General features: G+C 34.5%; 2 protein-coding genes across 5 annotated transcripts; both read left to right on the top strand.

Annotated features, from left to right (window-relative positions):
* Positions 1–268: 268 nt before the first annotated feature.
* Positions 269–15985, top strand: LOC105323098 (disintegrin and metalloproteinase domain-containing protein 10). Of its 4 annotated transcripts, none has more exons than XM_066065288.1 (14): positions 269–714; positions 6180–6331; positions 7884–8016; positions 8296–8414; positions 9057–9506; positions 9632–9891; positions 10248–10376; positions 10632–10806; positions 11081–11234; positions 11622–11717; positions 11936–12017; positions 13234–13452; positions 14017–14151; positions 14770–15985. In XM_066065288.1, the coding sequence occupies exons 2-14, from the start codon at positions 6262–6264 to the stop codon at positions 14884–14886; spliced, it is 2139 nt and encodes a 712-aa protein (XP_065921360.1). In that variant the 5' UTR covers positions 269–714; positions 6180–6261; the 3' UTR covers positions 14887–15985. The 4 variants fall into 4 exon arrangements, with proteins under 4 accessions (XP_065921360.1, XP_065921364.1, XP_034319998.2 ...); XM_066065292.1 differs by having other exon boundaries at positions 269–716; positions 6195–6331; XM_034464107.2 differs by lacking the exon at positions 269–714 and adding an exon at positions 4365–4518 and having other exon boundaries at positions 6181–6331.
* An 828-nt stretch (positions 15986–16813) lies between these two features.
* On the top strand, positions 16814–20657 carry LOC105323034 (caveolin-2). The gene is made up of 2 exons (XM_011421977.4): positions 16814–17330; positions 19164–20657. Exons 1-2 carry the CDS (start codon positions 17259–17261, stop codon positions 19710–19712), a joined length of 621 nt encoding a protein of 206 aa, XP_011420279.3. The 5' UTR covers positions 16814–17258; the 3' UTR covers positions 19713–20657.
* The last annotated feature ends 727 nt before the right edge of the window (positions 20658–21384 follow it).

The raw sequence follows: 21384 nt of genomic DNA, 5'->3' as shown, positions 1-21384 counted from the left end.
CGAGTTGCACAAAAAGCATGGTACGCGAGATAACTCTCTCGTTTACTGCACAAAACAATGTCAAGAGTTACCGTTCGTTGATCATCAGTATTTAAGACCGTTAGCGTGTTACCTGTATAACTTGTATACATCAGAAAAAACCAAAATGTCAGTGGTATCTCAAATTCTTTTATTGCTATCGGAAAAAAAAACCACAGAGAAAATAAACTAAGACTTTTGGATTTAAATCCCCGACATAATAGCCGGCATGCGTGAGAATTTCAATTGTTTCTCTCTTTCTGAGTGAACGATTACCTGTGCTGTACAGGTATAATAAATCTCCGGAGGGAAGATGACAAAGAAAATCGATCGCGGCAAAACTACCCCGATTTACAGCCAGGAAGTAAGAGAGCGGAGAGTGATCAGAAAAAAAACGGAAAGAAGAAAAAAATCTCCCAGGAAACAGGACAGGACTAATGGCTGGCATTAGTTTTTAATACTTATTTAGCATTGTAAGACAGAAAGAAAAAACCCAACAGTTATACGTATATTGTTGGAAGGTAATACTGTGAGAAAAAGGAGTAAAACGATTCTACAGGTTTTTAACAGACGATCGTGTTTGGGGGTGAAGCGCGGATAGAAAGAAAACAAGAAGTGGGGATAGATTGACAGAAGAACAGATACATTAGTATCGGAGTGATGACGGAGTGAAAGAAGGGAGAAACACGTGTAAAAAGGTAAATACAACATACTGTGTATAAGACATGGGGTGTAGTGTCTTAAATATAACACATGTGTGATGTAATCGTATTTTATGCATTCTTGTGCGTAGAATTCTGCTTTCCATATCTAAAATTCAAACTCTACAACAAACTCATAATGAAGCGGTCATTGACGATAAGCGGAACTTAAGTAGTTGAGGAGGGTGAGGGAGGGGGTTCGGGGTTATAACGACATGTAGGGTTGTTTTTAATTATATAACGTAAAATGAGGGAATCGATGCTGCAGATGATAAAAAGAGGTATAATCAGAAGTATTTATTGTTTGTTCATCATTTAGCTATAGTTTGCAATCATAGACCATTTGAAAGATTTATAGAAAAAATTCACAGAGATTATACACTAAAAATCATTTGTTTTTTTAGAATAATTTTTTGCTATGTATAAATGTATTTCATTAAGCTTTTTTATAGAATCACGCAATTATAATTACAGGGTTTGTGCATTGTATTTCGTTCAGCGAGGGGAGGGTGAAGGGGGGGGGGGGGGTGTCCACACACTGTCTGCATAGATAACGTAAGGAGGGACAAAGGTCTGTTACTCTGTTGTTATCTGGGAACATATTTAATTTATTGTCCTAGATGAGAGGTTCTAAGTGGGTCATAGGCACTATGTATATAAATATCGTGATATATCGTAACCCATAAAAAACTCATAAGTGGGGAAACGGGGCCAATTTTAAAACAGATATGAAATTTACAAAACTCCCCCCCCCCAAAAAAAAAATGAAAAAAGGCTTTGATAAAATAAGAGGACGACTTTGCCCCTAAATCTAAAGCTTGGTATTATCCAAGATCTTTGTCTGTCTACCAGTGCGTCCATAACAGTTTGTATGTTTGTTTATCTGTCTGTCTAGCTGTCTATCTGTTTGCCGGTCAGACAAACTGCCGGACTATTATCATACATGTGTATTTTTAACCTGACAGATACTTCTTTTTTGCTTAAAATGAAGGTCACTGTTATCGAACAACATGTACTGCTCGTTAAGGTCAAAATCATTATTGATGTTGGGTTGAAAATACTGTTCAGGGTTTTATACCGGTATCCGGATCAAACTGTGTTGGAAAAATGGTAAACTTTCCCTGTGGGTAATATCGGAAAGGGGAGAGGGCTGGGGGTTGGTAGGGGAATATCATTTTAAACGCTATAGAGGTATACTGCCTTATAATACATGTACTAATTCAACAGATATTCATCTCACTAACTACAGCGAATGTTTAGCAATTATATGGCGATAACCGACAAAACGACCCTACAATTCGTATTTCATTACAACAATGCAAATACGATAATGAACCCAAAGTGGACTGAAAGGTAGACTGACACAGACGATCACCAAGGGAATCCGATTGTCAATTATTTCCTTCGGGTATCATCTATAATTTATATTGCCTGGTCACGGCTCTCTTGTCAAAGGATCTTTTGCTACGATGTAAATGTGTGCGAAATAAAGATCTTCAAAATTTGCCATCGTGTGAAATAAATGGACGAAAATGAATTGCAATGTTACCTATTCAAGCGTTCGAGTTACTAGAGCAAACAAAGCAAAAATGAATTGATCAAAGATATTCCCTAGAGATAATTCTCATGACTTCGAATTTTTTTGTACATCCCTTGAATAGCCCAGAATTTCAAATGCATTAAATTAACATCGCCGATTCTCAGAAATGTAGAGATTTAAATTTGATGTAACTACCCGGGGGGCACAATGTTGATCTGATGTTCAAATCGTTTTGATATGATAATCAGGAGTGCGTTTTTGGCCTCCAGAGTAGGGCCGCTTATGTCATCAGCAACAAGAGATTAAGTTACGTTTTTACCGCAGTGTTAACATGGTTCCGTGAATTATTGATAGCTTCATAAATTCTTTTGCCGATTATTTACTAGAAAAACATCGATGAAAGGAAGAAATGGGTGAATAAAAAAAACCCCATACATATAAATTAAACATTGTCGAATTTTTACGAAGATGCAGATAATGTCAATAAATGTCATAAATCGATTCCCATGAATCTCTCTCTCTCTCTCTCTCTCTCTCTCTCTCTCTCTCTCTCTCTCTCTCTCTCTCTCTCTCTCTCTCTCTCTCTCTCTGAACGTTATTTAGAAATCTTAACCAACTCAGTATTAGGATCACTGAAGTTATCATTAATCTTTTTGTTTTATCAATTTCTTTTAAAAATTGAATCTTCATTCTAAAAACAAAAAACTCAATCGAAAAGTCAACCGTCTTTGAATAATAAAGAAAAACACCCGTAAAAATTTATTAGCTAGGATTTTTAAATCACGTTTGTCTATTTATTACTCATTTAGTAGTTTACAAGTGATACGGAACGATGACTTTTTTCGTATATAACTTAAATTTTTCAAATTCATGTAAATTGAGATGACTTTAAAACCATTTTACTTGGAAGTCAAAGGCTTGGAAAATTAGTTTCTATATTATACTTGGTTATCTATGTGTCTGTTTGTTAAAGTTGTACATTGCTGCGCTGTTAATAACAAGCAATTCATTTTTTAGTAATTTAAGAGACGGCGATTGTATTTGTTTAGATATGTTTAAAGAACAGCATCAGAAGGGTATACTTAGCTCAAATTATCCAAACAACTGTGATACACACACTCTCTCTCTCTCTCTCTCTCTCTCTCTCTCTCTCTCTCTCTCTCTCTCTCTCTTATCAAAATATATATGTATATTATCTATTCAAAAAAAGAATGCGAAAAGTTCATGGAAATATACATTATTATCATTTGAATTAAGAATTTGAAGTTAGACGCTTACAACTAAGAACAAGGGTTGCGTGGCATGTTTTGTTGATTTTATACTGAATCTATCATTTTTGGGAGTTGATTTTAATCAAATCTCCTATGCAGTCACTCTGGCACAGTGTTTGGACCTAAGCACAAATCATCACCGCTGACAAGTCTTAGTTCTTGAATAAAATAGAAAAATTCGATGTTATGTATGCTGAAGCATTGTTTTTCAAGGAAACTTATCTATAAACACTTTAAAAATAGTAAGATTTTACATAATACGAACACATCGTGAAAAGAATAAGAATTACTGTGTCAAATAAAGTGTAGAATTTTACTTGTCTGCCGGAGTACCTACAATACAGGTAAACAGTTTTTTTGTTTTTTAAAAGAAGCACTCATCTTTAAAAAATGAAAGTCAAATGGCTGCTACTTCACAAAAAATCATCTTTTATCTCTCTATTGATGAATAATATCCAAAAATAGATTTAAAAAAAAGTTCTTGCAGCCTATCATGTGTATCAATAATTTGTTATAAATTCGTTTTGATTTTCATTTGCAAAACCATTTAAGCCCCGAACATAAACACTCAGTATCGATAAGTGGCATGACTTGGAGAAATCTTTCGGGGTTATTATTTCATCTTGCCCGAGTCAAAACGAAGGCAGCACTCATTAAAACTCAGATACGACTTCGATTTTTCTGGCATTAAACAATCGACATCAACTGAACTTATTGACAACGCAATGTAACCGGAAATAGCAAGGATGATGGGTAAATACTAAACATGTGATCTAGGACATCAAACTTCAAACTTAGATATCGATCCCGATTGATTTGATGCGGGTTTTTTTCTTTTAATGTTATTTGCGGTGTGTGGTTGACTTCATAGAGAGAATTTATCGAGAATCCCTAGGATGAAAAGATAAAAAGACTGATTAGGGGATAAGATTAGACTTAGGAGGGAAAACCGCACAGGAAAATCCTTACACACCTCGCCGGTAGCTAAGTAAGTTGACAGAATGAGTTATCTTATATATAGTTTAAGAGTTGTAATGTTTACTTTGATGTATTGAGATTTTATTGAATAGATTTGATTTCGGTTACAAAGATAACGGACAGTTAAAGATTGCTTCAAACTTGTCTGTTCGATTTAACGAATACACACCGTTCTATTTGCATAGTCGTTGTAACAAGACGTTACTCCAAGCTGATAAACCCTTGAACCACACAAAGACTGCACTGAGTGAAATAAAACAGAAAATATAATGTTCAAATTTGAAAGAACAATCTGTCTGTGAAAGATAAGAACCAGCATGGGTTACAATCCTTGCGCCTTAAAAGGGGATCTTATAAAACAAAATCAAATTTATACAAATAAGTAAAAACTAAAAGCGATAGTTTGCAAAATTTGTAGTGCTGAAACAACAGAATACCTCTTCATTAAATATATCTAAATACTGAATATGAGGAATACAAATGGATAATCTCTCTCTCTCTCTCTCTCTCTCTCTCTCTCTCTCTCTCTCTCTCAAATGGAGTTGCAAGAACTGATTTCCAATCTTCAGATTTTTGTGCCGCGATTCTGAAAAAGGGAGGAATAATCGTAAGAATTAAGTATTGACATTTACTGCCAAAACATGTAAAAGTGATTATCTACCACCTGACCCCCCCCCCCCCCCTTCCAACCCAGTCCACGTATCCCCCCTCCACCCCTCCCCCAAAACACTTCATCCCTTCTCTTCTTTGTAAACATCAAATATTCATTCACAAAACCTTATATTAAAATAACCAACAGATTGCTTTGTTCCTTTTTGATGATAAAAAGTAATTTGTACCAAATAAGAACAAGGGTATGCACTGATAAATAACAATAGAAATCGTCATGTATAATTCACAGCAATGTTCTGCACCTCAAACTCTGACAGACCTGTGTCGCAATCTTTATAGAGTTTAGTTTTAAGACAACTGGCTGGTTATGGCCATTTTAAGACAATATTGATCTCACCGAGAAGAAGAGTTGTGTATAAAGATATAAGGGACAATTCAAATTTAAAGTAAAATCATTTGGATTGTTTTATCTTACTGAATAAAAATAGTCCATAGCTAAAAAAAAAATATTCTTATTCAATTTTAAGGTAGATCTTATGGTTGATTTGTTTACAATCCAATACACTTAATAAATGTATTTTTTTTGTTTTTAGACTATTAAAAAAAAATATGGTCTAGATTGCAAACGAGATTGTGACCATGCATTAGTTTAGGCATCAAATAATCACAATGGCCGTGCATTACAATAGAATTCAATATACCGAGGAATCTGGTCCAAAGTAAATGGACACTGATCGGAAAAACTAATTTAAATCTCGCTCGTTTTTTTTTAACAACCGGAAAATTACTTTAAACATTTTCACCCGATAAATATAATAATCTATAGATTGTGTTCAATTGAAGGTGCGATAACTGTCAAATTTTCAGCGTGGCCTTGGATTATAAGAGCATATAATAGACTTATGAATCTCTTTCATCATTGAATGATAATGAAAAATTTTATCGACATTTCAACCAATATTTTATCGTCAAACATTAGATATATTGAAGACAAAATATAACAGAATATCAGGCTTAAAAAATTCAATTAAAGCATTGCAACACGTTCATTCTTTAACAGGTAAATGTTGACAGATTTCAGAAGTTTGAGTGCCCGCCATCTCATCTGGGATTTAATGATGAACAAATACTGTATCTGGCAATGAAATCCACACTGACAGGAAGTTGTTATCACGTGATCTTAATCATCACCGTCATCTATGACGTAATAGGTAAGAATTACATTTTTGAAATATATTTGTTAGTTCGCTTTCATCCTACTAGTGTTTGATTAATACACGTGCTTTTGTATCTTTTTTGCCTAACATTTATTTGAATGAACGCGCAAACCATTACTGTATATTATCTTTCCACGGATGTTCCTTTGCAATTAAAATTTGGTGTTATGAAAAACAAGTCATAACACCAAATTTTATTTTTAAATAAACGTTTGTGGGAAGACAATATGCTATTAAAACGATTTTTTGTGAAAACTTTTCAAGATATCAAACACGAACACATGCATCATGTGTGATATTTGACGAACTGAACAGATTCAATTTCATTTCATCAATAAGTATAGCATTACTATGAAATGTCTTCACCAGTAGTATGAAATGTCAAATGTTCAATATTACATGTAGGAGTAAGTTAAAAATTCATTAGGCCTACATCTTACAAATCGCATTTCAATTAATTATTAATGGGAAAAATGTTAAATAATACTTTGAAATCAGCCTTATATAATTAAATGCTCTGATTTTTTTTTTAAAAAGTAGCTACTATTCACAAGTTCTAGAAGTCGGATGATGTTAAAAAAAATATAGTGAATAAAAGACTATTTCCAATTAAAAGGCGACTTGTGATGGAGCACTAGATCTTCGTTATTTGTGCTCAAAATAGGCTTCAAACCAAAGGAAATAGTACGTCTATGTAGGAACTGGTGTAAGACTTTGAACTGAAATATCAGGAAGTCAAATAGGGCTGTTCCTCTCCTAGCCAATGTAGTTCTGAAAAAAAAAATACATTTTTAAAAAAAATACAAAATAATGCATAAAAAAAGATGCTCAAATAAATAATCAGTACCGAATAAAGAAACTCTATGAGGCAGGATCCATCATGGAAATACTTTAAAGATACGCTGTAATTCTTTAATAATATTCAGATATATTGCTATATTTAATCCCAGTATCCTTTGACGATACAGAACACGTTACCGAGAATGGATTTTGTCTCTCTTTTTCATTTTTTTTTCAATTTTTTTTTTGTTTCTTTTGCATTAACAGTCTGTATCTATCTTAATATTGATTGGTATTGTTATATCGGGGCTTATGTCGATGGGTCAAAGTTATTAATCATATTTAATGTTCCTTGGTGTATGGATAATTAATAGAATTGATCCGTACGTCTGTTGGTAAGGTCATGTACGTTGGAAGTAAAAGCTGTGTATCAGAGAAGTATCGATCATAAAACCTGCTGTGGATAGACGATGGAAACGGAAAGTCAAAAATGTTGTTTGACTTGAACTTTGAGAGAGAGAGAGAGAGAGAGAGAGAGAGAGAGAGAGAGAGAGAGAGAGAGAGAGAGAGAGAGAGAGAGAGAGAGAGAGAGAGAGAGAGATGCAGACAGACAGAAACAGAGATGAAGACAGCCAGACGGACAGGCATACAGACAGAGAAAGATATGATAAGAAGCAGGGAATTATATAGAAGATGCCAAAGAAGTAGTTTTGTGCGAAAGAAAAAAATATATTGGTAGTTCCCTAGTATTTTTTTTACATTACAGGATCTCCCATCAAACACATTCTACACGACTATCAACCGGTTTACTATGACCATAACATACTCAAACAGCAGCATGAGCGCATGCGCAGGTCGCTTATCAATACAATGGACTTTGAGTTCGGTACACACAACAGGTATGTTGTTGTTGTTCGTTTTTTTTTTGGTGTTAAAACCCGTAAAAGGAATACGCACTAGAAGTAAAAATATCAAATATATGTCGTTGATCATCCCCTTCATGAAAAAGCTGACTGTATAGGTTATAGAGATGTTAACACTTGCTATAAATCTATAAACTTAATTCAATATTTAATCAAATTGAAGAATATGTGGCCTCAGAAGTAAAACTCAAGTGCAGATTAATGGATTTAATTATGGTAGTCATCAATTGTTATGTTCTATATATTAAATTATAGACAATTCAAAGTGAGGCTAAAAAGAGACAATCATGTGTTCCACCCTGACGTCATCATCGAATCTAGTCACGGTCCATTGGAGATGGATACGTCATTCCTATACACCGGTGTTCTTCAAGGTAAGAACTTGTTAAACTAAGATAGATGTGTTAGTTGTGCGGAAAAGGTAAATTTGGTCCAACGTAATTTGTTATAAGATTCTATTTATTAACTGTTCTTGTCCTTCTTGTGAAAATTCATTATAAACAGGAGCTTGTTCTACGCTTACACTCGCTTTTACTACACAGAGAAAGATTAAGTCCTTTAGTTTGGCTCAAATTAAATATTATTAAGTATATTGATACAAAAGGTAGTATTTGTATGATACCTGTTAAACCTGAATGTTCAAGTTCACACAACAAAGATTTTTAAAACAATTCAAATTAATATACTAGTAAATCAACTGACTTGAACCATAAGGTTTAAAAAAAGGATCGTAAGAAAAAATTGCAACATGATTCATATTGGAAAAGAAATCAGAATTGCTATTTTATACTTGCTTTTGTTGTTAATTTACATCGATAGCAACTATTTATTCTGTAAATCATCCCTCGATTTTTTTTTTCCAATTAGACAAAATATCAGTTGGAATGCAATCAGAATGCGAGTGTTTGCACTTTGATCCCATGTGCATAACGCGTCACTCTCTTTATTAATAACTCGAAATGCTATGGAAAAAGCATGATCAACTTCTTTGCATGTATCTATATTTTTTTCTCAAGGTGAACGTTCTCGAGTCTTTGGAATTGTCAACCCTGAAGGTCATTTCCAAGGTCAAATTCAAACTGAGGGTGTGACCTATTTTGTTGAACCCTCGTCTCTTTATTTCAAACAACCACAAGAGTTTCATTCCATCATATACACAAACGATGACGTCAACTTCAACACGTCATCATTTTGCAACGCCGACGGTATCAGACAGAGTGTCATGAACAAAATTCCTTTAGACGATCGTCATGAGGAATCCGACCAATGGAAACACAGATATTCATTCGATGCGAACCTACCGGCACACCGCCAGAAGCGGGCGATAGTTCCGGCAAAGACTGTGTGTACATTGTACATGCAGGCGGATCATACGTTTTACCAGAAGTACGGCAGCAATGTGAACACGGTAGTCGCTCAGCTTGGGGCTTATGTCCAGGCTGCCAACGATATATTCAGACCCATAGGTAAAAATTAAACCCAATTCTAAGGCACTGATAATAGTTGTCTTTCATTTTCACTTATATATTTATACTTATTGATATGTGCAATACTTATCCATTAATCCGATTGCTTTTCTATCATTGTAAAGATTTTGATTCGGATAGTAGCGCAGACAACATTGCTTTCCTCGTCAAGAGGTTAAAAGTATACACGGATCCAAACGCTGCGGGGTACAAATTCAACGGTCACTACAGTGTAGAGAAGTTCCTTGATCTGCACTCGACAAATAACTACGATGATTATTGCCTGTCCTATATGTTCGCAGACCGTGACTTCGACGGAGGAGTTCTCGGTCTCGCATGGGTGGCTTCCTTGTCAAAAGCCGGTGGCGTGTGTGAAATATATCGAGTATGTTGTTTTCCCATAAATGAAAGATAATTCTTCAACAGAATGCTATATGTACCAGACCGGAGGTCTGCTAAATTTGATTAAACAGTGGGTGATTTAATGCCTACCTTAAATATTCATAATTTTTTTTATCTGAAAACTTAAAATAATAGTTGTTACATGTATCTGTATCTGGCATCTGTACCACGGTAATAAATCATCGATGATGCTGCACTTTCCCATATTACACTCATAATTTTAAATTATTTTTTTTATTTTTAAATAATAGACTGTTTAATAATATTCATGATAAATTCCTAACTATACGTTTTAAATTTCAAGTCAAGTCAAATTTCAAGTAGATCTTCTATTTTTAGAGTTATAGTGGGGAGTCGAAGAGTCTAAACACCGGAATTGTGACGGTCAAGAATTACGGAGCCGAAGTGGCTTCTGTTGTGACGCAGGTGACCTTTGCTCATGAAATAGGACACAACTTCGGATCAGAGGTAGGATTTTATTTTGAATATTAATTCTTTAAAAAATCGTATTGTTAAATGCCATGATCGAGTAGCTGAATGTTCTTCTCTATTCATAGAACCCTTCTTAAATTGTTTCCCTCCCAATTCCATCTTTTGCTTCAGAGATCGATGGGAAGAGTGTTTTTGATTGGAATATTTTACATGCAGAAAACCAAAGTATTTTCTAAAATATGTAAATGTCGTAATTTTACTCAAATAAATTTACATTCATATTTTCAAAAGCATGATACAGATGGCACCACGTGTGCTCCTGGTGGATCGGACGGAAATTATATCATGTATGCGCACGCAACATCCGGAAATCTACCAAACAACAACAAGTTCTCTTCCTGTAGTATCAACCAAATGGCGCCGATTATTGAAAACAAATGTCGGACTACTACGGGGTGTTTTATAGGTAAACGAACTTGTTTAAAAACCAACTTAATGTTATAAAATATTATTCTTAAATAAAAGCTTTAAAAATAAAATTAGTTCTTACAACATTGATATGGTAAAAATTATGAAGAGATTCCATTGCCTTAAATATTAATTCATTTTACTTTAGAAATAATATTTGGCTTGAGCTTTTTGAAAACAATGAGAAAAAAAACTTGACATAGAAATGTTTTAAGATTTCAAGCAAAATATTACATGCATAATATTAAGGTATTCAAATTTCCCGCCAACAGAACCAGTTGGTTACGTCTGCGGAAATAAGATCGTGGAGAGCCCGGATGAAGAGTGTGACTGTGGCTGGGACGAGGAATGCACGGAGACATGCTGTAACAAAGCGGGAACCCCGAATGAATGTAAATACACAAGCAGTGTATCGGGATTCTGCAGGTAAGGAAAGCTTTCTTTCCGTGTGAATCAACATAGATTATATAATGTCAAAATGATATCTACTACACATGAGACGTGTTCAAATGAGCGAGTGCTCTCCAAAATCCCCTATATCCGCAACACAAATTTTGACGAGCTCTCGCAAGCGCTCTCTCTGTATATGTTACAATCGTTAGTACTTTCTACAATCTGCATCTACATGTATGTACTAGTAAAATTCAAATTGTTTTTGATTTACACTCTTTAAAGTGTCATTGTAATTACTGGTAAATATTCATCGGAAGCAAGTAAAGAATAGATAAGAATGGGTTTCCATATTTATACTTTTATCAATAAAAATATAAAGAGCATGGCTTTTATATGCTTATCATAGAGTTTTATTTTCAGTCCCAGTGAGGGGCCGTGTTGTGGTGCCGACTGTCACAAGAAGACATCCGGTGTGTGTCGGGGGAATACGTCATGTCTGGCTACAGCCGAGTGTGAATATCCTTTTTGTGGAGAGAGAGAGAGAGAGAGAGAGAGAGAGAGAGAGAGAGAGAGAGAGAGAGAGAGAAACTATATTTCCTCAATCAAAATACATATGTATATTGTTTGGGATCTAGGAAAAAAATTTGGAAACAAATATTTAATTTGAATATTTATTGCCCACAGAAGGGTAAGGAAACCTATATAGTCCATGTTTTTCTCCTTAACTTTTTCACTGGTTCGGGTGTCACTTGCCCGTCATCAGCACCGGAACCTAATGGTACCGCATGCGCAAACGGCCAAGTTTGCTATCTAGGCGTGAGTAATTTTTGTCTTTCATTTAATTGCTTAAGTTTTGTTGACTGCAAAATTCAGACGTAAAGTTAATTTGGAGAATAAAAAAAACGACTGTTACTTACAAAGAACCGGTAGACCTACAGGTAAAAGAATAATTTTGCTCATTCACTTTTCATTTTGACTAACTTTTGTGGAAGTTTCACGTGTTGTTCGAGTTATTGAAGGAGATCGTACACCTTTATTTATCACCCCTGCGATTGTTATTGTTATTTAAATTTTAGGCCACGTGGTTTTATTTGACCCTTTCAGTTTCGCAATAAAAATCGTGCCTCGTATTTATATTCTATTTCATAGAATCTAGGTACTTGTAATCAAATATAAAATCTAGAGCTAGGTTAATTGATTTTAAACTTTATCTTCATTAATTGGTGGATAAAATGTGTTCTAGAAATAAATGTATTGAGACAGTACAAAAATAGTTTTTGTCTGCTGTTGCAACAATTAATATGCTTAGTAAAGATTCCCCATGAGGATTAATTATCGATCTGCGCCTGACCTAGTAATAGTATCAATAGTGAAACAGACTATACTATTTGATGCAGCATGTTCCTTGAAAATGGCTCGATATACTAAGTTTTTATGCAAAACAGACACCCATTATTGTTTTTTTTAAAACATGGTATTGCACACCACAAGCATCAAACAAGGCTATAACTTTTTAAGCAACCCAATGTTTTTATTTTCAACCACTCTACACGTGGTTGAACACGAACGATAACTCTGTTCTGAAAATTATCGCTTAATATTAATAACCGCTATATGGTGAAATAAGACAAACATCTTAAAAGATTGTCATGTTTTAACATTAATCAAAGTAGGATATGATGTGAAAAACGACCAGTACTTACGTATTTTGAGAAAATTATGCGAACACTTATAATTCCGCTCGAAATTTTACAGGAACTGAACAAATCTCGTTAAGTCTCGTGAACTTTCATTCGAGCACTTCTGGATTCATTACATACTTAGCAACGATAAAGAAAACATTTCGAACACATTCGCAGGGGTGTTTATCAAGGTATCGAAATCTGACATCGACTGCGACTCTCATCTGTTGACTTTCTGGTGAAATTTCAAGGGTGTTCTTTTTTCAAGAAAATAAGAGTAAACGTTTTTATAAATTAATAATTTCGGGACAGCCCTCGTATATTATGATAATAAATTCGTCCCATTACAGGAGTGCTCAGCCTCCGTGTGTCTGGCCAAGGGTTACCTCTCCTGTCAGTGCCCGGGGTCCGGGTGGAAGGACGCCAACCTGTGCCGCCTCTGTTGTCTTGTCAACGACACGTGTAGCTTCGCGGGGGATATCCCCGATTTAACGGAGGCCAAGGCGTTCACGGGGGCGCCCTGTAACAACTTTAAGGGCTACTGTGACGTGTTTCACGTCTGTCGCGAGGTATTTCTTTCTTTCATTTTTTTATGAAAATTATGAAAGCAAAATTAGATGCATTATATATCATTATAAAACAGCTTAGAAAATGTGTTTTGAACAATTCCGTCTGTTTCTTTCCAGTTTGAGTTTGAGTTGTATGAGTTTTATTATAATTATGAGCTAGAATTAATTAACATAACCTGATTACATGTAAAACCTTATTCTACTGTCTAAATAATTTAATGAAGGACTCAGTCTGCTAACCCTTTTTTTTTTACATTATATTATGGATATCAGGCGAGTTTATGATACATTGATGTTGCCTTCATTATAATATCCATCGTTTTTGCTCTTTAGCATTTAATGCTGCATAAATTTTTGACGCTTGTAAACAACATGCGTCACTTAACATTTGACGCTAATGTACAGAAAAAAACGCCAGAAAGAACATCACGTATATAGCTATAAATTTGATGCTTTTGTTCAAACATTCGACATTTAAAATATGACATTACACACACACCATTTTACGATATATAAATTTACAATTTGACGCTTAAAGCTGAGCGGTGTCTGCTCTATTCGTAGGTAGACCCAACCGGCCCCCTTAGTAACATCAGGAAGCTGTTACTGTCCGGGGACATCATCAACACGGTCAAGAAGTTCCTGACGGAGAAGTGGTGGGTGGCCGTACTGGGGGCCGTGGGACTGTTCATCATTATGGTAAAATATATTTCATATTATTTGATTATGTTAGATATTTTATAATCATATATAATTATGTATATAACAGCCAAAACTATTGAAATTCTTTTGTATTGATTATCTCTCTTTACCTTTTTTGAAATATCGTCAATTTTGATAACCATATATTTTTTTTGGTAACATTTATTTTTGAAATCGTTATTTTTCCTTCGGATTGTTTGTCCGTGTAGAACATGTACATGTGTCCTATATAATGGTAGCTGATGATGATGATGATGATGATGATGTTGATGATGATGATGATGATTTTTAAATATATTGATCTTAAATTGGTATATTTTCTTTGTGACATCTTGTCCTTACGACCACCTATGTGAACATTATTTGAATTTTTTTTATTCATCCAGACATTTCATTGCTATTAGCATTTAAAAAAAATCTATCCTAAGTTATTTAAAAACATTGTGCATTGGGTCTTAATATTCTGTAACATTGTCAAACTAATGAAAAGGCACCATAATAAGAACCAAATAATATACTTCAAAATTTTCTATAAGTAGATTTTTTTTGAGTTTATAAGTTGTCAGCGTTCATAGTGTAAATCTATAGAGTCAAAGATTTTTTTTTTCTTTGTAGGGAATTTTTATCAAGGTCTGTGGGAAAAGTCATGGACCGAAAGAAAAGAAGTCCGGCGGAGGAAAAGGGGGAAAACCGAATCGCGTCAGGCCTCTGCCTCGAGAGAGTCATATGTAAACACGTATTACTCCGCCTGTTTCAGAAATTGATATCTGATCATCAGCAATGTCCGATAACTCTTAAATATCCTGTGAATTATTTGATAACTGTATATATTCAATGGTTTTATTTTGAAAAAAGAATATTTTAAACAATTAGTGTTTTATCATACGGTGTATTATGAATAATTGACTAATATATGTCAAAGAGAACTACAACACTGTGAACGTGTGATGATCAGAGAACCCATGGAACCGTTTTCACTGTTTACCATCATCACATCACGTTCATTCTTTTCTAATATTTCTCATATCATTGACCTTCAAATTTGCATACCATTGACCTCCAAATTTGCATATAATTGAAATAAGCATTTGCATAGCATTGGTTCCTATTTGTGTATAATAATTAATGGATGTAAGATGACGTTGACGAACCTTTAACATGCATAATGTACATGTATTCAAACATTCTGTGATATGAAATGTTTCCTAGACCATGTAGGTGTATATAGATATTTTTCTTAATCGATTTTAGTTTGTGTTCTTTCGTCTCTCCGTCCAAGTTATTGAAAAATGTATTTTTTCAAAGGCATATTATATTACTTTTGCTTTTTTAAAAGAAAAAAAAAGAGTGCTATATTTATTATGCTTTTTTTTCTTGAATGTTTTTGAAGAATGCGATTTTTGCATAGCTTTCTGTTAAATAATAAATGTTACAGCTTTTGAATGGAGAAAACTGAATTGTCATCATATTATCTATATCACATCTTTAGCCATAAATTGCTATCTAGTAAAGAAAAGTTCTAAACATTTTACTTGTTAAAGTTTTGTTGCTCTCCTATATCTTTATACAGATCCATTCTCTTCGAGAAAAATAATATAGTTCTATAATGAACACAGTCAGTATGGTTTATTGGTTTTTTTTAGTATTGTCCATCAATTTTTTGAGTCCCGGCACACGTTTTATAAATGTCTAATATTATTGATTTATTGTGATAGCTTTTAATAAAAACGAAGTATTTGTAAACATATACTTACAATATTTAAGCTTTTAATGTCGTTGATTGAATTATTTTTTCAATCAAAATCAAATATTTGACTTCAGTTATTAAGTAATTTAACGTACTGTATTACCCCAAATGAGGAAAAAAGATTTTTGCAATAAAAATATATATAATTTTTCTATTTGTTTGTCTTTTATATTGACTTCTCAACCAAAATTTTTAGGTTTTATTTTTTTCCAATTTTGCCTTTTATGATATTTTCATTATCTTGTAAATATTGAAGCAAAGTTTTATCAAATAAACGAATTTCAGAAACTCTCTTCTGGCATTAAAAAAAGAATAGTCAACAGTTTTTCTCGTCTTTTGCTTTGAACAATTTTACCCCTTGACCGCAATCCATTTAAAATTAAATGTTAAAATGTTTTTAAATACTGTTAGATGGTGCACTGATCCTTTCAATAAACAAATTAAGAAACTTTCTCGCTATGTCCCTTGTCCGTCACGGTTTACTGAGCGCACGATCTGTTGTGGCGACCCGTGGTCAGTTATGAAGCTTAAATGAAATGTTGACATTACCGCTTAAATTTCTTCACCCCTTCAGTTTTGCTGTCATGTTTAAAAGCCTCTTCGCCATAAAAGTAAATTCTCTGTTGACCGTTGCATAAAATTCCGCCTTTCTTAACGTTTTTCCCTGGCGAGTTTTATATCTAATCTAAACTTAAAAAATAAAAGGCACTGGGGTGTTTTCCCCCAAATATTTCTATGTGGCTTGAGGGGGATGCCAATTATACTGATTTCAAACTTGTAGAGGAAAAAAAAAATCAAACAACCGAGCAACCAAATTCACATTCTTAAAGGCTCCTTAACAAACAATAAACCGATCACTAAACTTGTACGGCCTCAATTTACTTACATCATGCCTTTTCATGTCGTCTGTTTTTAGATTCGATTTCTCACATTTTTTTGTGTTGAAACACGGTATAAGGGTCCGGTCATAAATTGTAGACGATTGCACAGGCCCAAGTACACGCCAACCGCTATCTAACAGTTTTATTACAAGCGCCTTTTGTTTGTCGTGCATAATTTGAGGAGGAACCCTTTGCAGAAGTATTTCATGATTACCTGGCGACTTCCTTCTGTGGGTGAACCATTCACGCCATTTCACTAAGGATACACACTTTCCTTTATTGCATGTTGTTTTATTTTTGACTGAAATCGGAGAAATTAATTATGGATTATGTTGGATAATTAAGCGCCATGGATCAGAATGTTAAGTCGTGATATGTGATGATATTTTTTTTTCGTATTGAGAAAGTGCTGGAAATGTAGCATTTTTAAACGGATCTAATTGGATTCCTGCAGTTATTAATTATCCTATCCCAGAATGCCAAGACGGGTACATCCAAACGAGCAGGCAGAGGACAGGGACCCTAACAAACTGAACCAACACCTCAAGGTATGCATGCCAAAATAGGCGCGGATCTAGGATTTGTTGTTTTAATTAACATTATTTATTGGCACGGATCAAATGGTTTAACAATCAGCAAATTAACACTGGCTACTATGTGAAGAATCTAAGATGTTAGGAGGCAACTAGCAACAGGTGGCGAGGAGGGGGGGGGGTTGAATTTTTTTCTTGCGATTGACGTTTCAAAGTATATGTCATTAAAAAAAAAAATTAAATATGGACACAAGCCTATCAAATATTTTGGAACAATACGTCAATAATATGGTTTTGATTATTGAAAAATACATAAATTATAAGAAATGCCCCCCCCCCATTCACTACCCTTCAGTGTAGAGCATTGGTTTAGGAAGATGAGGATTATTGCCTGTCAACAGAATTTCACTTAGGTCTGGTTCTCTCTCTCTCTCTCTCTCTCTCTCTCTCTCTCTCTCTCATCATTATTATTTTTTTTCTATTCATGAAGAAAACCTAACATCTAATCACGCGAACTTAATAGAAGAATGAACATGTAGCACTAATAAATCAATAAATCAGTTTAAATCACTCTGGTGTGGATCGATAGTTTAATCGTTTAAATAAGTCACAAGGGACAAGAAGTGCGGTCTGTAACTTACATGTAAATTATCTGCTAGAAAAATGCAATATACTACTACAATCTTAACCTTTCTTTTAATGCCATTTTTTAACAATTAAGAATTACAGAACCGAAAAACACTGCCCTGAAAAATTAGTTCATGAAAAAAAACTCGACTTTAATTACCCCCCGCCCCACCCACCTAAAAATACACACTATCTTTGTCTTGTTGGACACTTTTCAATTTTGTTGTATATCAAAGTAGTTGGGGCTATATGGACCGTGGATATCGGCCTGAGTAGTTCATTGATAAAGCTCCTGACTAAAATTGCAAGGGTTCCGGGTTCCAGTCTATAACTCCAGCCATATGTTTTCAATTGATCAATATGCTCATTTCCTATTAAATTTGGTGCCGTGACAAACCCCTGAAACTGACAGTTGATCCACTGCCAGGGTAAGAGCCTGGGGGATTCGAGGATTTAAGGAGGGAGGAATGTAGAAGTTTGGGCTTTCGGCTAGAATGGTAGGGGTCCCGGGTTCGAATCCCGGTCCAGCCCCATGGTTTCAATGTATTAATTGAAATGTTCATTCCTCGTTTTATATTACACTTAAACTCATTTCATCATGTTCTGAATTCTTTATCTGGTAAGCGTAAAAAAACACGATAAATCGACCGTTATCTGTATGTACACACCATTTAGATATCAAAGAATTTACAACATTATATGATAACATTTTAGTGACAATTACTGCTATCTTTACTTCAATTCAAAATGCTAGGGAAAATATCTGCTTAGAATTTTTGCTTATTTTCTTAAGCCTAATATTGTGACAGTTATTCAATATTTCTTGGGATTCATGCAGATTCATGTAAACGGTCCAGGGTAAATCAGCATTTCTTTCCAAACTTGTAATATATTTGGTCTTAATCGTCCCTAGCATATTGTCTTTGTAAATAAACGTACGCGTGCATTTGCCTGTAACTGAATTTACACACAAGTAGTTTGAACATTATATTGAACTTTAAACCCTGTCATGTAGTATTAAATGATTTCAATTTACTAATGCTTGAGATAGCTCCAAGGGTTTTAAAACAGACTGCTTGTTTACATTTACCGTAAATTGACATACATGTAGAACATGTCGTAACCATTGTCGTAAATTTACCTACACGTCGTGACGTCTGATAATATTTTAATTGCCCTCACCTAACTTATACCTTTCTTTATTTGCTGTCCCTTTTTCAGGTCAAGTTTCACGATGTCTTCGAAGAGGCACCAGCTCTAAAGAGTCTCGAGTTGATCTGGTTATGTTCGCAAGAGTGCTACACGTGTTTCAATGATTGCTGCTACAAACTCCTCACGTTTTTTCTCGCTCCCTTCATCGCCATCTGGTGGGGATGTGGCTTCGCCCTGACGGCATTCGAACACGTGTGGTGCCTGACGCCGATCAACAAGAACGTATATATCTGTTGCGGCACGTGCTTTAAAGGCTGCTTCAAGTACCTGTTTGATTGTTTGGTCACGCCATGCACTCGGGCCTGCGGAGGAATATTTGTCGTGTTTCACACCGATCGGCCTCCGACGCCGAGAATACGCCCCAAAGCTCGGCAGACGAAAACAGCTTCACGTGACCAGAAAGGAGAAGAAGAAAACCAAGATGACGACGACGACGATAAAAATAGGAAGGCAGCCATTTTGGCTGTCCCGATAGTGGCGCGGGAATCCAGCTACCTCTCGCATAACAAAGGGAATGCGTTAAAGTCAATTCAACGCCAGATGGGGCTCTATAACTGAGACTTTTGGAGGGAAAATCAAAAAATATTTGATGACGTTGATTACGTTATATATTTTTAATTATGGAGTTCTAATTAGAAGTAATGTATTCAATGCGATTGATGTCAAAACTAACTCTAATAAGAAGTGGGGTATTCATGCGATTTTATGATGTAAATGTAACAACCATAGAGTATCTTAATTATTTATTGTAAAAAAACTTTGGATCTCTTTAAAGTTGTACTATGGGCTGCAGATTCAGTATTCAAGAGACTGTGATATCGCTTCTTTGAGCAACATAAACTTTGCTATAAAACTACTTTTCAAAGTCACTTTATTTGCTTTGATATATGCATAAAAACACATTGTTTCTTTACATAGACACATAAAACCTCTTTTTGAAACAGGCGTTTTTTCATCATTTATTTAAACGATTGCTTTGACATTGCCATTAATATTGCCGACATGACGACCCGATAAAACTGTTGAAGCGATTAGATGTGCGTAGCAGAAAGGGGCACTCTTTAAGAATCTACTAAATTTATGTGTCTTGAATTTGGTTAATTTTTTTTTCTCTTTCCCATACACACAGTTTGGCCCAACACTCCTTTTCTCACTTTTTGACCATGGAAGCATTTTAGTGGATTTTTTTCTTAGTTGAATCCTCTAAATAATAAATACTACCATCTAATAAGTCAACCGACATTTAACGATTCATTCAGCTTTTATTAAATTTGTGCAGACTTCGCAGAATACGATCGGAAACACTTAGCTAGCAAAGATGAAACAGAAATAATGCAATAATTTGGTAATTAGCCATACTATTTGCTTAAACAAGCGTGTTGCACCACCGATTTTCTTTTAAGAATAGCAATTATTCAAATTGAAAAAAAAAATGGAAAGTAAGTGAATGCTTTGATCTGATTCACATATTTTTAGTCTAGCTTTTGTCTATTTTTGGTGCAACCATAACTTAATTTTCTTTTTTTAATCGTAGGATTACAAGATACTGTGTTCAATTTGACTTCAAATTGAATTGTCATACTGATTGCTTTTTTCCTTAGTAAATACTGTCATTTTACTATTATCATTATAAAAGTCTCATACAAGGCACATTGCTCTTTTACTCGCTTATATATTTGTTACAAATCCATTGTGTTTTTTATGTGTAAAACGATATGAATCAAGCGTTGGATATTGAGACATTGGTGTTCATTTGTACGAGAAAAAACCCCCCAATTATCAAAGATACCAGAGGTTTATTAAATAAATTTCATGTGAAATATAACACTTGGAAAAAACAATGTTTGATAGCTACTGCTGATTCATAAAAAAAAAATTAATATGGACTCATTAAAATTCGTGGTGGCTAATTTTTGGGGATTGTTGAAATTTCATAGGTTCATGGGGACGTAATTTTGTGTAATTTTTTATACTTACTACAGAAGATATGACTTTATTACACTAATTAATTAATTCGCAGAGGATGTTGATTTGGCTGACAGATACCCACGAACTCAGCAAAAATTGAACCCCCATGAAATTTATTGATTCCACAGTAAAACTAAATCATTTACTGTAGATGACCCAATTTTCGAGGAAAACACTCTCCTATTTTGATCTAAAACCATTCATATATTCTAATATATATCACTCGCAGGTGCGTGTCTGTGTGTGTGTGCGGGGGGTGGGG

This window comes from Magallana gigas, chromosome 1, assembly GCF_963853765.1.
Source record: "Magallana gigas chromosome 1, xbMagGiga1.1, whole genome shotgun sequence".
NCBI classification, from domain to species: Eukaryota; Metazoa; Mollusca; class Bivalvia; order Ostreida; family Ostreidae; genus Magallana; species Magallana gigas.
The sequence above is the reverse complement of the archived record's forward strand: the minus strand, read 5'-3'. Positions and strand labels throughout refer to the sequence as shown.